Source organism: Epinephelus fuscoguttatus, linkage group LG6 (assembly GCF_011397635.1).
Source record: "Epinephelus fuscoguttatus linkage group LG6, E.fuscoguttatus.final_Chr_v1".
NCBI lineage: Eukaryota > Metazoa > Chordata > Actinopteri > Perciformes > Serranidae > Epinephelus > Epinephelus fuscoguttatus.
The window spans coordinates 15,207,870-15,225,330 of record NC_064757.1 but is presented as its reverse complement, the minus strand read 5'-3'; the positions used below and the strand labels follow the sequence as shown (position 1 = coordinate 15,225,330).

General features: G+C 41.9%; 1 protein-coding gene across 3 annotated transcripts in view; it reads left to right on the top strand.

Moving 5' to 3' along the window:
- lmx1bb (LIM homeobox transcription factor 1, beta b) overlaps nt 1-13,314 on the top strand; it is a 62,927-nt gene extending 49,613 nt beyond the window's left edge. For 2 of the 3 annotated variants that reach the window (XM_049580010.1, XM_049580011.1), the window contains 6 exons: nt 5,244-5,476; nt 7,471-7,646; nt 8,153-8,230; nt 8,607-8,673; nt 10,674-10,835; nt 11,942-13,314. In XM_049580010.1, coding sequence (XP_049435967.1) covers nt 5,244-5,476; nt 7,471-7,646; nt 8,153-8,230; nt 8,607-8,673; nt 10,674-10,835; nt 11,942-12,099 — 874 coding nt within the window. In that variant the 3' untranslated portion in view covers nt 12,100-13,314. The remainder of the gene's footprint in view (nt 1-5,243; nt 5,477-7,470; nt 7,647-8,152; nt 8,231-8,606; nt 8,674-10,673; nt 10,836-11,941) is intronic. The other variant, XM_049580009.1, reaches the window with a different exon arrangement.
- The last annotated feature ends 4,147 nt before the right edge of the window (nt 13,315-17,461 follow it).

The window sequence follows — 17,461 nt, the reverse complement described above, 5'->3', positions numbered from 1 at the left end:
CCCAACCAGCTGTAGCTATACGTCTAGCCAACAGGTACGACAGTGGTGTCAGTCTTATCATCTAGTTCTCAGCAAGAATGTGAATGAAAGTTTTTTTCCTCAAACTATTTTATTGTGTGTCACATCTGCTTTGAAAGCAAAGAAACAGGAAATATCCTGGTCTGCTGCCGAGAAAAGACTGATATGAAATATAGCTGCTAAATCAGGAAGCCGCAAGCGTGCACGATTGACCGATTGCTCCACATGCCCTTCATCCTGCCCGGAGGCCCTTGTCTGACCTGCCTCCCAGGCCTCATCTCTCACCTCTGCCGTGATTGGCATGGCCACAGGTTTCCTGCTCAAACACGAGAGCCCATCTTCAAAGTAATAGCTTACAGCTGCTGCCTGGATAATCCTCATCCCCTCTGTCTTTGAAGGGATGCGGTGACATAATAGCCCGGGCTATTCTTCTCCAAATTGTTATGGTGTTTCTCCAAGTGTTGTTCAATAGCAAAAGGGGAGTAGGTGAGACTGTTGCACGTGTTGCTAAATGTAGCATGATTATCAAGCACCATAAGCAGCTCCATACCCCCCCCACCCCCTCGGCCCTCTTCTCTCTCTCTTATTCTTCTGGGTTTCTTTTATCCCGCCCAGTCCTCCTGATGCTTATCACTGCGGCAGAAGCATTAAATGTAATGTCTGGAGAAGGGAAATCATTGGCAACATGTGGTGAGAGCTTAAGATGTTGTCACACTTTAAGTTGCCTATAATCTGTTCAAAGGGAGAGTGCATAGTTCTCCAAAGTGCCTGGAAAGAGGGGGGAAGAAGAAGAGCAGCAGAGAGGCCGAAGTCTCTCAGCTGCACTTGGCTCGGCTGAAGTGTTCATCAGACAAAATAACTGTCGGTCCCTGTTGGCTTTTGTCCTCTTCATAATGCTCTCGTTTTTTTCCCCCGTTCTCGTCTGTGTTTTTGTGCATTTGCTAAAAAACACAGCTTGTAGCGTTACAAGCCTCAACAGTGTGATAATCTGTCACGGAGAGGAAGAGAGAACCATAGATAACGCAAGAAAGAACAGATAAGGGATTACAGGTATGTGGACACAGGATTAAAAAGAGGGACGTAATGATTCCTCAGGGAGGGAGGTATGTGCTGAGATGGGCTCTTTTTTTTCATTTATGAGTCCAGTTGTGGGGAGGCCTTGGGTAAATATTGACACTTGAGATGCGACCATTGATCCGCACAGGAGGAGTCTCATCACTTGATCTGTGCGCTCAGGTGTGGGAGGAGGAAAAAAAGCGAGAGCTGGGTTGTCATGCTGGTGGTCTTCTTTGTGGTGTCAAGCCTGCCTCTGCGACACTAGGAATCATGTTACCCAAGCAGCTGAACGTCCAGAAAGTGGATTTGGGGTGAATACAGATCTTAGTGTGATGGGTCAGTGGGATCAAGTAGAGGCAGAACGTGGTAAATGATCACCTAAATCACTTTAAGTCTGATTCCACTCACACCTACAGCACTTTGATATCTTTAATATCCCAGCAGAGCTCAACAGAGAGCTGCTCCTTTTCCGCAAACCTTATGTTTTTCTCTATATAAAATCATCATTTACATCTCCTCTGTCTCCCGTTGGCCCACTGGCCTGGTCCTCAAACCACTAATCAGGTAATGTTGGGGAGGTTGAATGGCGTGCCTCCCCCTGGTCAACCTTCACTGCTCACACAGTGGTGTTGTTTTAAAGAGCATTCTTTAGCAGCTGAACTTGGAAAGGTATTAAAGTGGGATTAGGCTCCTCCACAATCCACTGCTTGTGTCATTCAGGGAGTTTGTGTTCTCCTCTCCCCACTGCCACCTCCCCACTCCTCCTCTGTTTGATTGTGGCTAGCCGCAGGAGTGGGACCGACTGTGCCTTTCAAAGGAGAGGGGTAGGGTTAAATCCCTAGTCCACTGCTCCCTGCTAATTCTCCTTGTTCCTTAGAGAAGGATTTACTTCTGCTGCCAGCTTCTCAAAGGCCTTCTCTGCCCATCCGAAAAGTCGCCGTTGCCTTCCTGTGGAGGTGTGGTTGCCATAGAAGGGGCGTCATGCATGGCTATTCCATCTGAACCCCGCTGAGAATGGGGACCGGGGACTGAAAACAGGCAGAAAGTCCGGATTAGACCCAAGGACAAAGCAGGACAGGAAGATTCCAGAAGGGACGAATAGGAATTACAGCAGCAAAAATAATGCAAAGTGACAGAGAGGGGAAATAGAAAAATAATGGCTTACAAGATTAGACGCGGCGAGGAGAAAGAAGAAAGGAAAGAGGGCTGAATGAGAATGTTTTCATCTAGATGAGAAGATTTGAGAGAGCGGTCGTAGGTGAATGCAGAGCCCTGGACGTATCAAAACCGCACTAACAAGTCATTTCCTCAACTTTTTTGCTCTCTTTTTGAGCCCTAAGCCGGCAATCATTAGCTAAACATTAGAGTTCGAAGCTGGGAACTTGTCTTGACAGATTCATCACCTCTTTCCCTGATCCCAGCATGTAACACACTAATCCCTCTCAAAACTAAAAACAACTCCCTGAATATTCAGTTTATCTTGACGTAAGTGTGTCCATTTAAGATCTCCCTTTATTAATTATATTTCTGATTTTTCTTTTTTTTTTTATGAGTAGTGTTGTTCTTGCCTTTTGTTTTGTAGCGTCTGAACTTGGAGGTTTGTTTAGAAGATAGATCCAGGTTGGCAGGTCACTTAAACCAGAACCCTGCTTGTTTGAGAAACATGCCAAAATTTCTTTTTCAAGGGATTATCCTTGAGGTTTTTCCATAGTTGAATAATAATCTTCTTAACTTATTGTAATAAATGAAAGATTAAAGGATTTTATGAACCCTGAGAGTGCCAGCTTCTGATATCTCTGTTGTTATGCTGCTGCATGATGGTTAAAAAGAAAATCAGATGCCGTTTCTCTGTGCCAGATACAGGTGGTGATCATAAGGGATGGTACTAGCACTAATAACCTATCAATTAATATGATGTAATTAAGATAACATAAAATCAGATCCGATAGTGAAGCAGTTATTTTAGAAAGCTGCATAGGCAACAACAAAAACCCCGCTATCTCGTTTCCAACGTGCATACAGCTGCTCATACGCATGAACTTACATGTGTGAACACACGTGTGCGCGCACACACACACACACACACACACACACACACACACACACACCGTATCAGTACTCAATCGGCACCTATAACAACATTACCATAACAAAACCATTCTTTGGTTTCCCCTCGGCTTATATTTACACATTATATTCATCACTATCGCTCATCCCTGTCCCGAAACCAGAGGATGATGTCAATTGCTCCTCTTGCTGCCTCCCTGCCTTGCACAATGAAATAGATGTTCACCACAAATAGATAGGCGGTTGCCAGCTGTCTTCCAGACCAGGGCAAACAAAGAGGCCACTAATAAATCCAGCTTTACGGCTGGACAAGATCAACCACACTCCCTGCCTTCTTGTTCCATTTAATGTGGCTTCTTCTGAACAACCCGAGAACGAATTAAATGCCTCTCAGTCACCAATAAAACAATGCAAACATCTTCCTGAAAGGATATAAAAGAAGATGAAGGTGTTGTCTAGGAAATGGTGATAGAGGCAGTGTTGCACCATAGGGGCACAATATTAGACAGTAAGATGAAATATGAACAGAGTACAGGGCAGCCCAGTAGTCAGCCATGAATCATGATACGGTGTCTGATGCCTGTAGAGTGTCACGAATATGAAAGAAATGTGTAAATTGTCAGCACAGGCTTGATTGGGATCATCAGGTTTCGGTGATTACCGCACTAGAACATGATCCAGCCTCTTTTTTAGATTTGTGAGGGGCTTTGGGTGCCCATGACTGAGCTTGCTTGGAATGACACAGGGGGCTGGCCCACCCTAGAAATTTTAACAGATGAGCTGCTGCCAAAGGGAGTCACCTCCTTGGCTGCCCACAGGATCAACAGGCCAACTTGACTCTTAGTGAAACAGAAAGAAATGATGAGTACCAAATAAAGTCACATAGAAAGATCCATCATATGTCTTAAAAGTTCTGCTTTTCATATGTAGGAGAAATAGTGTGTTTTTCTCAGAAGTTACATATTCTAATTTTAAAGGGCAACTTAGGTATTTTTCCGCCAGTTGCAATTTACACCCATTAGAAGTGCTTGGTTTTGCCACTGACAGGCTCAGATTGTTACTGTTCGTGTTTAACAACATTATATAAAGGATCCCAACAGAGATAGACACTTTTATTAATGGGTAAAATCGTTTTTGTTTAACCAGAAAAAGCCCCAAAATTGCCTCTGCCAAATCCACCAAACCCCACTTAAAAAAAAACGTTGGTTTTAGCATGTATAAAGCCAACATATTTTCACATCTAACCGAGTGAATTAAAAGTTTTTTTCAATCAAACCAATGTTGGTGATTGTTGGAACAGTGGAAAAACCAAACCAAAACAGTGTTTCAGAGTTTTATTTTGTTTCTGTTGACTTTGACTGAAGTGTGTTTTATGGCGATAAAATAACCGTTTATTTAAACGGAGTCTGGTGGGTTTGGTGTTTGCGATTTCAGGGCTATTTCTGGTTGAACAGCAAGGATCTTACTCCTCAACAAAAAGGTCTATCTCTGTAGAGAATGGTTAGAATAACAATCTGAGCCTGTAAGAAGCAAAAACAAGCACTTTTAGTGAAGGAAGGCTACGTTAAGTGTGCATATACCCGAAGTGGTGATGTGGTAGCCTGTTTTGTGGCTAGTTGCAGCACTCTTGCTAAACACTTGACCAATTTAACACATTGTTGTTCCTATTAGTCACTTAGGCACAAAAACAAAATAGGGTCCAGGTCTAAAAATGCAGACGTTACCCTTTAGCTTTTGCTGAATGGTAGCCATTGTGGCCACAAGTGGCAATTGTAGGATACTGGAAAATTCTAAATCACAGTAGACGAGACAAGAAGACGAGAGGAGTTTCAGTGCTACAGTAGCTGCACACAATTGTCTATCTAAAGTTTGCATTAGCCACCATAAGCTGCTGGTTATATCAAACCAAACAAGGCTGAAGCAGGAAAACTCCAGAGTGTACTGAAAAATGCAAGGCAGCATTTTATTTCTTAAGAATTTACCTTTTTATATACAAAATTATTAATGCTCTATTTCTTTTTTCAGAAGTTACATAGTGTTGCTTTAGACAAGGAAATTTCCCCTGTCGGCACAGCTAAGATTTTTTCTCTCTTGTTCCATAGGATGTTTGCCACCAAGTGCAGCGGCTGCATGGAGAAAATCGCCCCCACAGAGTTCGTGATGCGTGCCCTGGAGTGCGTCTACCACCTGAACTGCTTCTGCTGCTGCGTGTGTGACCGGCAGCTGAGGAAGGGCGATGAGTTTGTCCTGAAGGAGGGTCAGCTGCTGTGCAAGATCGACTATGAGAGGGAGAAGGACTTACTCAGCTCGGTTAGCCCAGATGACTCAGACTCAGGTGAGCCCTCTGCACCCTCTCGCACAAGAGTGAGAACAACACCCAGGTGCTATCATCATATGGCACCAGGGTGTTGTATTCTGTATGCTCTGTTCCATCACAGTGGTAGCCAATGTAGACAAGCACCACATTGGATCTAAGCTGAATCTAACTGGTTTTAGTTAGAAATATTTAAAGAGAAAAACAATAATTTGTCCTTTAACTAGTTGCCAGATCATTTGCTGAACATCTGAGATTATTCAGAGATCTCACATGCAGCCCAGGCTGTAAAAACTTCTAAAACAAGCCTCCATCTGCAGCTTTTCAATGGCTGATTTTGTAGCTTTCTAATTCAAGTGGGGAGCGGTTTATGATACAGTAGGAAGTGGAAACAGGACGAAGCCAAGCCACCCTGTATTAATGGCTCTCCATGCGTGGGCAGGATCTGGTGCTGGAAAGAATTAAATCACTGTATCATGGTGAGTGACAGAGGGATTTGGGGGCCTTTCTGCAGAAAGCCTGCGCCTCCACTCTTATCAGCTCTAGTGTTCCTCGCCTATAGCCTCCACACACAATGAGGCATCTCGCCAAGCCTCACTGTTCACTACCATCTGGCTCACATTTAAACATGCACAAAAGCGGGGAATTTGTCAAATACATCTGTGCCTGTGTCAACTTTTGTCAACTTGTGGGAATATTTGCTCTGCGTCTTCCTCGTTTCGGTTGTGTGTCCCGGTGCATCGCGCAGGCATGTCTTTTGTGCATGTCTCCAGATTTCAAGATGGAGAAAATGTTGACATGAACAGAGGTTAACCTCGGCATGTGGCAGACGAAATGTAGGTTTTTCGGAGGAGAAATGTAGATACTTATCAGAGTCAGATAACCGGAGACACTGAGCCATCGCGTGTGCCTTTCCTTACAGTCACTAGACCCCAAAATCATTAGCAGCACTACTGGTTTAGATCTGGAAACACTTGTTTTAGGCCCCACATAGACAGGTAATTTATGGGTATTTAGTCATTCATTTTTCATGTTGTGTTTACATAGCTATGTGGCCTTTGTGATGAAACTCAAATGCAGAATTTCTTCACTGAATGAAGTAACCTATTTATATGTCATACTACAATTACAATTAAAGCAACAACAGTTTAAAGTATAAGCAAACTTATTATGACTTTACCCTTAATAGAGGATAAACTTTGAGGATACAGTGTGTGTACAGTACAAAATACAAAGAAATTCATAATCACTGCATTAAAGTTTAGGATTTTTCCTAAAGTAATGAATTGTTCTGGGAGAAAATAAAGTACTAGTTAGTGTATGTAATAGCTGCAAACAGCAAGCTCACTTTTAATGTAAAAAAATAAACAAACAGGCATCTCCATAATAACAGAAATCTAATAAAAAACCAAGTTATTTTTTTGCTTTAATGGCATGTCGTAGTATAGAAGCATAAAAATGACACTGATTTTACAACCCCAAACTGTAATATCCTGCTGCTGACAGTAAAAATCCAGCAATCCATATGAACATTGTCATTATTTTAAGGTCTGAAATAGAGCAAGAAAAAAAAAAAAAAGGATCGTCTTGCTGTGTCATGGGAGATGCATTTCCCACATGTACTCGTGTTGCCTTTTTTTCCATGTTGCACTTGATGTAGTATTCTTATCAGAGATTGATTTAGTGTAAATCAGACAAAGCTGAGGGCAATAACTCACATGTGACACAGAGTCCAGCTCGGTGACAAATGTGCATATTTCACCGCGCTCTCTGAGAGCGAGAGCCATAGACTTCTGTAAGTCTAATCGTACATGTGGCCTTTTCCTTTTGTAATAAATTGATAACAAAGTATCAAAAACACATGTGTCTCCTTTGATTATGCACTTGTGGTGTGTGAATCTCCCGGAATTGGGAAGAACGAAAATATATTTATCAGCAGACTGTCACTGACTAAAAGGGTGTAGTCAGTTCAAGCTTGTGCTGATGATGATACAGAAAAATGACACTCTCTGCAGAGAAAAGTGACGATGAGGAGTTGGACATCAAGCCGGAGAAAGGCATAGGAGGCCCGGGGAAGGGGGATGATGGGAAGGATCCCAGGAGGCCCAAAAGACCACGAACCATCCTGACCACTCAACAGAGACGGGCCTTCAAGGCTTCCTTTGAGGTGTCCTCAAAACCCTGCAGAAAGGTATGCTTAAGTTATCTGTGAGGGAAATGTATCTGTTTTTTTATATCTTCCCTGGTCTGCATTTGGGGTAATGGAAGTTTAGATGCCAACCACGAGCCCTACAGTAGTTTCACAAATAAAATTCTCAAATTAAAAAAATCTCAACCACCTCAGAGCTGTGCTTTGAAGTGGCAAGCAGCATTCTGTTCTGTGTTAACTGAGGCAGGCTGGTGTAACGCAGACCGCCTGCACCAAATGTCATACTGAGATAGGAGAGCTGCCTCCATAGCCTGGGCCCTAAAACAGGCGCTGCACCCGGTCCAAGGCTTTGAAGAGGCAATAACCAAAGAGGTCCAAAAAGCCCACTGCATTCATGCAACGTTCACTGAAATCAAAGCGAATCAAAGCGGCAGTGTGCCTATCGGGGAATGTGGAAGATATGTTAAGGAGGCAGAGTATTTCAGTGTGCTGTGAAGTGTTTTGTTTTCTCATGGGATGCTGGAATTTTTTTGTCTCTATGATTTCAGGTGAGGGAGACGCTGGCTGCAGAGACAGGACTCAGTGTCCGGGTGGTGCAGGTGTGGTTTCAGAACCAGAGAGCTAAGGTGAGAGCTGCTAACACAGGATGAATTAGATTTTGCGCCCATATTCAACAGCCTTGTTCCATCTTAGAGTCCATAGCTTATAAATCACCACAACTATGTGTGTTAAACTTATCACTGCATTCCTTTCACAAATGTTTAAAAAAAAAAAAAAGGCCCAAGGAGTTGCAAATCTCGCTCACTCTTGCATTAAATGTCTACGCCCTCCTCTTTTCTGATTATTATCTTGTGAAAACCTTTGATACTTGACAATGAAGTGCACTCAGATACAGATTCTGTGCAGTTCATTCCAGGGTGAACAGCGAGGAGCATCCTTTTTAAATTAAAGAGCGCATGTTAGTTTTGGGGGTTCCTCACAACTCTGACTCCTCCGTTTCAGATGAAGAAGTTGGCAAGAAGACAGCAGCAACAACAAGAACAACAGAATTCTCAGAGGCTTGGCCAAGGTACAATACTGTACTTACCCTGCACACACACAATGGAAGCTCATTGTCTCACCGTTCTTTCTCTGGGAAACTTTTTTAGAAGCTATATAGTCACATTTTTTCCCTTTTGCATTTTCCACATTTTAAAGCCCCCCTTCACTCACTTTGTTTGCTTGTTGTTGCTCCACTTGGTTGCATTAGCCTCACTGTGCAGACTGGTGTTTGTGAAGGAGGAAAGCTTCTCCGTGTTGGTTGCTGAGTTCAGTGTGTATGTATAAGTTAAGTTTTGTGAGATCACAACTGGAAGCCAATTATGGTGCAGTATGGAATTTAGACACGTGATTTGGAAGAGTAGGCCTAGGTATCATTTAAAGGGTAACTTTTGGATCCTTTTTTTCCTGTGTTTTTGGTTCTAAGAGATTAATGGAAACAATCATTTTTTAAAATGGTCCAGCATTGTGTGAGAGTGAGTGGGCCGCAGCCGGTAGCTATGAAACAGGCTGCACTGTAACCACTTGGGGCACGTACACGCACATGTTTTTGTTACAGTAAGGCTCAGATTGTTATGCTAAGTGTCTGACAACATTCGGGATAGGATCCCTACAAAGATAAACCTTTTGTAAAAGAATAAGATTCGATTTGTTAAGCTCGAACCAGCCTGGAAATTGCTATTGCCAAACCCACCAAACTCCATTTGAATATGCAGCAATTTCATCATCATAAAACAAACTTTGTGGAACGTCGACAGAAACAACATAACGCTAACAAAAGTCACCTTGCTTCGTCTTTCCACTGTTCTTACAATCACCAGCTCTGGTTTAGTTGAAATAAACCCTTAATTCCCCCCACTTAATTGTGATAATAGGTTAGTTCTGTACACGGTAAAATTAATGCTTTTTTGAATGGAGTCTGGTGTGTTTGACAATAGTGATTTCTTGGCTGTTTCTGGTTGAACAAAAAGGATCTTACTCTTTGACAAAAAGATATACCTCTGTAGGGTTCCTTTCCATATGTTGTCAGACACTTGGAATAATAATCTGAGGCTTTCAGTGGCAAAAATAAGCACTTTTAGTGGACGTAAATTAACGGTTTACTCAAGCCCACAGTGGTTACATTGCAGCCTGTTTTGCTGTAGTTGACAAATACAGAAGTTGCCCTTTAAAGAATTTTTATCCAGGTAACAAATAGTTATTTAAAGCTGAAATAAAACATGCATGGGGGGGTCTTTAAGTATTTCTTGTCATAGCAACACATTCTTTTAAATGTTGACATCAAGCTATCAGTGTATGAGTATGAACACTGAATCAGAAAATATGAGCTTCTTTTCCTCTCTGTGCTCTGTTGCAGTATAGTTAAATGTTCTGTGAGAAAAGAGTTCACACATTCAGTAATTACATTGACTAACAGATTGCAAATATGTCGCAGTGTAAACAAGAACACTTCACATCAAACGCAACTTAGATATTCTGTCTGGAAGCCAAACAAAATGAATGGCAGACGTCATTTTGCAAAGCCACTGCAAAAGAGAGTGCGGGGGGGGATGGGCTCCAGTGATGAAGCCGCAAGAGTTTTGTGTCCCTCTCACAAGTCAGTTAGCCAAGAGCAGTGTTTGTGAAGGGAATTGTGGGAGAAACCACAGGAAAGACTACTGTAGGTTTCCATGGAAATACTAATAGACACAGGCAACAAATCCAGGTATTTGGAGGTTATTATGGCTCACGAGCACCACACTCCCTTTATTTTTATCAGGTCTTTTGCTCTGGCAGGATATGAAAACAGAAACTCAGATTTAGGTGTGTTTGAGGTTTCTAAACTTGCCAGGCATGAACGGGAATCTACCAGGAGGGAGCAAGTCCCTGCTGTTAATGCTGTCATGGTTTTTCCCCTGTTCAGTCCCAGCTCTCTGCCCATTGTGTGGCGTTGACATTCTGCAGACTCATCCCCTGCTTTTTTTGTTTTTTGTTTTTTATGTTGACATTTTCTGTAATGTTTTTCCCCCGTCTGCTCACTTTGCCCTGCAGAGGTAATGTCCAATCGGATGGAGGGGATGATGAACTCCTTCACACCACTGGCTCCGCCGCAGCAGCAGCTGGTCGCCATGGATCAGAACGGTTACAGCACAGACCCGTTCCAACAGGGGCTCACCCCCCCACAGATGCCCGGGGACCACATGAACCCATATGGTGAGCATCCCCCTCTATGAAAAAAAAAAACACACACCCACTCCTGCTCTAAAAAACACACACATGCCTGTCCCTTGATCAACCTCATGCCTCCCCAGCGTGGGACATGTGTTCAGGCCACAGCTCCCCTGATTTAAACCGCTCACAGAGACGTACCAGCAGCTTCTCCTCCCACATGAGATAACATAAGCTATTGGGTTTTGAAGTTCATTTTCAAATCTGTTTAATATGGTTTTAACTCTCCGCCTCCACTTCTGAGACATGCCCTGTTACTGATGATGTTTTTCCAATGGTGGTAAAAAACATGTGGTCGGTGCCGACAGCTTGAGATAGAAACACAATCCAGACAATGATTGAGGGCCATGTGAGCTAATGAATCAAAGCGTGAAAACAACAAGTCTCTGATTTCTGTGTGATACGGGAAAGAATTAAAATGCAAAAGAAGGAGAGGAGGGGGGGAATCAGTCAATCAAGTGTTAGTCCACAGGATGTAACTGGAATAACACATTTCTGAGTGATGTCCTCAACAAGCCCCAGAGGGACCATTTCCTGAAGTTCATAACTTCCTTATAATTTGCCTCCATTTAGTTCATCTCGGTAGTAAGAACCCAAATCCCCAGTCTCATCACTCCTTTGGTTTGGGGAAAAGAACAATATTGGCAAGGCATTAAAAGATATGTCTCAAAACACTGTCCCCATTTTGTGCAACACTATCATTAAGATCCAGAGTGTAATAAAGTTAACTATTCCCTCCAGAGAAATAACATGTTGAGGTTTTATGAAAGGCGGAAGCAGTTGCTATTAACCAGATCTTTTAGGAGGATGCCCCTTGTTTACATGCTCCCTCATAGACCGCAATTGTCCCAGTGAGGGCAGCAAAAAGTGAGCTTTGATATCGAACAAAACAGCTCTCCCAGTTGTGATGACACACAACAGCAATTTCTCAAAGTGACTATTAGTAATTATAATTTCCCAATGCTGCTATAAATCTCAAATACGAGATTGCATTGATTTCATAGTCAGAGCGGGGCGTTGGTGCGTTTTTCTTTGAATGACGCCTCTGCCACCGAATCCTGACGGCTATCTCTGTATTGTTCTCTCCGCAGGTAATGATTCTGCATTCCATGACATAGACAGTGACACGTCTTTAACCAGCCTCAGTGACTGCTTCATGGCATCGTCGGACGTCAACTCCATGCAGGCCCGCGTGGGCAACCCCATCGACCGCCTCTATTCCATGCAGAACTCTTACTTTGCGTCATGAAAGAGAAGAGTGGAGAAAAAAACACAGCAGCACAGAATAAACTGCCCCATCTCAACCTAAAGCGCGACGGCCAGGAGTTTCTACACCGACATGGACACGACAGAAGAAACCTTGCAGTAGCTCCTGGTTATGTGCTGAAGCTTACTCAAAGATAGTAAAAACCACTTGTTGTAGGACAGTGAAGATTCCTGGGGAAAAAGACTTAAATATTGTTAGAGATTATTCGGTAGGATTGCTTATCTGTCGCAGGAGGTATTACTCTTTTCTTTGTTCACTTAAAGAAAACAAGTAGATATTGAAGCCACTGATTACACACTCTCAAACCAAATAACACAGTGAATTTATACAGTGCATGATCAATTGTAAACTAAATCTTTTTGTAAGCCCCACCCTTCCCTCCGCCCCGGTTAAGATGTGGTGTTTGGACTGTTCCTTCTTTACACTACATGGATTTCCATGTTCACCGTTAGCATTTTGATCACTTTCAATAGGTTTAGATATTGTGTTAATAGTAAATAGGTGCAGCATGTCTGCAAGAGTGACTGTACATTTGTGTATGTATGAGAGTTTGTGGTGAGGAAGAATTGTTTAGAGGAGAAAAAAAAAGGTGGAGAATTTGTCGGCCGAGTAGGATCAGTGAAGTGTAAATACTTTCCCCAGGCAAATTGGATGTGCATGTTACAAAATGGAAAGCATTCTATTTATTTAACTATAACAGGCTCTTGAAGGTGCATATTAAAACTGAAAAGCTTTATTTAAAAAGGAGAGCATTTTTTTGTTGAGTAATTAGTGAGTTCATGAGTGTCACAGCTCATCTGTATGCCTTTTTAATATGAAGATTAACCCTTTTGTTTTGTTTTTCCTTCAGCCAAGCTGTAAATGAGCAATGTTGCTATTTATTTCGTACAGACCATAAACCTTTTGTTGTCATTGTCATATGTGCATTCTCAAAATGTTAAAGTTGCTAACTGACCAAAGTTGACTGGTTTGATGAATAAACAATGTCTTTCTCCTGATAACATTAAATAAATGCCATTCAGTGATCATTCATATAGTAACCATGTCAAGTCCCAAATATCACCTGCTTACGTATAACCTCAACTCATTACATTGGGATTTGTCAGTTGTGCTAGTGGCGTAGCTCAAGGGATAACAATGTCAGTCTGTTGGTCGGCATGCTGTAGACCGAATCACAATGTTTGTTCACAATAACTACCAGGTAGAAATGAAACAGCACTGAGCAAACACTGCCTCAATTAGTTTTTAGTTTTTCACCATCTAAAAGAAAAAAAATATAGAAATATAGAGATGTAAATATTAGTTTAAGTGTACACTATATTTAGATTTTTTTTTTTTTTTATCGTTTACCTTGCAGTCAGACAACAATTTCTGACAGGCAGAACATGGGAGTTGTTGGTCCACTCCTACCTTGATCACTTAGTATGTAAAGTAAAGCAGAGAAAATATTCCAAATGCAGTGTACACTTAAACTGACATTGTTTTTTTTAGGTGTCTAAAATATGCTTACATGCAGATACATTTGGTTTATCAAATACACTTGGAAAGCAGCACAGTACATAAAATAAGCACAGCAGAAACATCAAATAGGTTAGGCCACTGTGTATTACTGTATATCTATAAATGTTATTCATTCATTATCTATAACTGCTTTTCCTGTTAGGGGTTGTGGGGGGTCTGGAGCCTCCCAGCTGACACTGGGTGAGCGGCAGGGTACACTCTTGACACATCACCAGACTATCACAGGGCTGACATATAGAGACACGCCAACAATGACCTACGGGCAATTTAGAGTAACCACTTAACCTACCCTGCATGTCTTTGGACTGTTGGAGGAAGCTGGAGTACCCTGAGAAAACCCACATTGACGTGGGGAGAACATGTAAACTCTGCACTGAAGGTCTCCCCCACCCTGGAGCTGAAACCAGGAACCCTCTTGCTGTGAGGCGACAATGCTAACCACTGCACCACTGTGTCGCCAAACAATACTGCTGAAAATGTCATCAGCTATGAACAAGCTCTCAAATTTCCCATATCACCACAGGAAGTGATTGTTATTGTAAGCACAGTGTCACTGTGATTCAGTTTGTAACTACTGGTTGGATTGCCACAAGATTTGGCATGGACATTCATGGTCCTCAGAGGATGAATCCTAATGACGCAGAAACGGAGATTTTCTTGAACGATGACGCACATACCCATGTTTGCTTCCTGACTAAGTCTTATTAGTCATGACATGTCAAGTCAAAACATTAAAGCTAGGTCTACACACCTTTTGTGATTTCATCCCTCTTGTTTTGGTACTCCTTTCCCACTGCCATGCCTCCTCCAGCAATAGATTACACTCCCAATGCAGCTTCATAATGTTGCCAAATTTCCATTGTAACGACTCCTAATTTGTTTTCTGACACCTTGACAACCTTATACTCATGGGTTAGCCGTTACTTTCAGTAACTTCCATCTCTTTTCTGGTCCAAGCAAAGAACTCTCTGGTCTTATGTTTCACTATCTCCATACAAAGAAATCAACTGTAGAGTAGACAATGTTCTTCCTGTTAAGATTGGCAGATGCATGCCCAGTGTATGTGAATGGTCATGTGATATGTTTTCAGGCGTGTTAGATTGAGATCATTTCTGAAACAGTGCTAAAATGCTTGTTTGTACGGAAATCGATTTTGTTTTAAAATGAAAACATTTTACTGTGGATGTGACATTAGCCTTATCGTTGCCAGCAATTAGCGGTGCCAAGGCACAGCCTCACAGAGCCATTAGCATTAGCACATTGTGTTATTTGTTGACCTAATACTAATCCCAGTCTTGTAACCATTCCAATGTATGACTTGTCTTCAAGAGAATGACTACGCTGAGGCAGAAACATGTACATGTAGTGAGGGTGAGGTCGGCAAAAAGTTCAGGTGACATACCAATACAGCTGCACGACTAGAGTCGAACCCCACCTATAACCTCAGGGCTTGTCGGGCGGCTTCTTGGAAGTACCATCTGGGTGCTTCTTCATCTCTCTGACAGCTCTTCAATGTGGCCAGGCAGGCTTCCACCCACTGTCTGCACAGTCACATGACCATGCAGATAAACAGCGCATTTATGAAGTTCTGTGTTAATATGACTCATTATATTCCTAATGTCACACTCATGACAGGCTTTAATAATCTTGGCTGCTATGCCTGTGCAGAAGGGGTGCATGAAATTGTCAAATCCGTGAGGGTTTACAGCATGAGTGCAGTGTGGTGTATATATATATATTTATATATATCTTTGCTATCAAGTCTTCAATCTGACAGCCAGGTGTTGGACTTGTTGGCAAGGTTACACTGCCATTTATCTTCACTTGTCACACAAGTAGGCGAGTATCCCCGGAAGCACTCTGCAGTGACAACGTCTTAGTCTGCGACCTGATTGGATGAGATTTGTTTGAATATGCAAATATTTGGAAAAAAAGGCTTAAACCCAACTGACACGGAAAGGTGTTTGTGACTTTTTGATTCTTTTCCTCATTGACTGAAGTCGCTTTATGTGAGATGCAAGAAAAGTATGTCAAATTGAACAGGAAACTGTCCGTCTGTTTGTGTGTGCGTGTGCATATGTGTGTAACTAAAAGCAAGACTTATGGGGACAATGAACGTGTTTGCATCAGGTTTCCAGTATATATGTGCATTAAAGTGTGAAAGGCTGAATAAACAGACACGACAAAGGCTCCCATTTACAGTAAACATGGATGGGGCAACTACGCACACGTTGTGTTTGCACGGGATAGACAGTACAATTGGTTTGAACCTCTCCCTTTTCAGGGCAGGCCAGGTGAGCTTACAGAGAGGTGTTAGGTAGAGATGAGGACAGAAGGCCCTGATGCTGACATTGAAGTGGAAATGTGACAGTAAACCATAAATTCTCCCACATATTTTTGCTTAAATGTAGTTGTACTTATTTCTGTTTAAAACTACACAAACCTGTAATTGTTGGTGTTGTAGGCAGATGAATTTATTGTACATTAATGTAGTTACAGACTGGAAAATACAAGACTGCAGTCACCCATTTCTGGCATACAGCAAGTACAGTGGTGGATAAAAACACAATAACACTTACATCGTATTTCCATTGTAGTCCTCATAGGAAAAGGGAAAAGGGTAAGGGCTAATGCAGTTGCCATTACACATTTCTGCAAACCACAGATGTGTTAAATTTGCATGTCATTATGTAGCAGATATGTTGAAATGTAAGGTAGGTTTAGGCACAAAATCTACTGTGCTGCAGTTAGGAAAAGATCATGTTGTGGCTTAAAATGCCAAGTTTTGGGGGCACAATCGCTGCTGAAAACAAAGAAATGTCTAAAAAAGACAGTCACTTTTTGTGCCACCATCCCAGGATGACAAAAAAAATGTCTTGGCCCATCCCTGCTGGAAACACAGCGATTGGAGTAATAGAACAACTGCTTTTTGTGGCACAATCCCGGCTGGAAACACACTGATGTCTCCGTAAAAAACAACTGCTTTTCGTACCATTATCCCCACTGGAAACACAGCAATGTGTTGGTAAAAACACAACTGCTTTTCATGCCACTACCTCTGCTGTAAACACAGTGATGTCTCAATAAAACACAACTGCTTTTTATGCCACTACCTCTGCTGTAAACACACTAATGTTTCCATAAAACCAGCTGCTTTTTGTGCCACTATCCCCACTGGAAAACAGCAATGTGTTAGTAAAAAAACAATCGCTTTTGGTGACACAATCCCTGCTGTAAACACACTGATGTCTTAATAAAAAACAACCACTTTTCATGGCACAATCCCCGCTGGAAACACAGCAATGTCTCAATAAAAAACAACTGCCTTTTGTGCCACTATCCCTGCTGTAAACACAGCGATGTGTTGGTAAAAAACAACCTCTTGTCATGGCACAATCCCTGCTGGAAACAGAACAATGTCTCTGTAGAAAACATCTGCTTTTCATGCCACTATCCCTACTGGAAAAACAGCCACGAGTCACCAAGAAACACCAACATCTTGTGTCTAGAAAGCCACTAGACATCTAACAATGACTTGCTAAAAACCAACCAGTTTTGTTGTTTGTTTGTCTCAAACGGTGGTGTGTTGTGTTCTAGAATTTAAGACTAAATATAGTCATGTCATTTGCTCTTGGAACTTTGTTTTGTTACATAATTATGAAATCTCAGATGAGACTATAATGAATAAGTAACCATAATTCATTACATATCATCATTAAGAACTCGTGGACGTTTTAGGAAATATGCTCATTTTGCCCACCAAATGTGCTGGTCAACAACATATTTTCCTAACATTTGAATGGTTCCTTTAATTTCATAATTT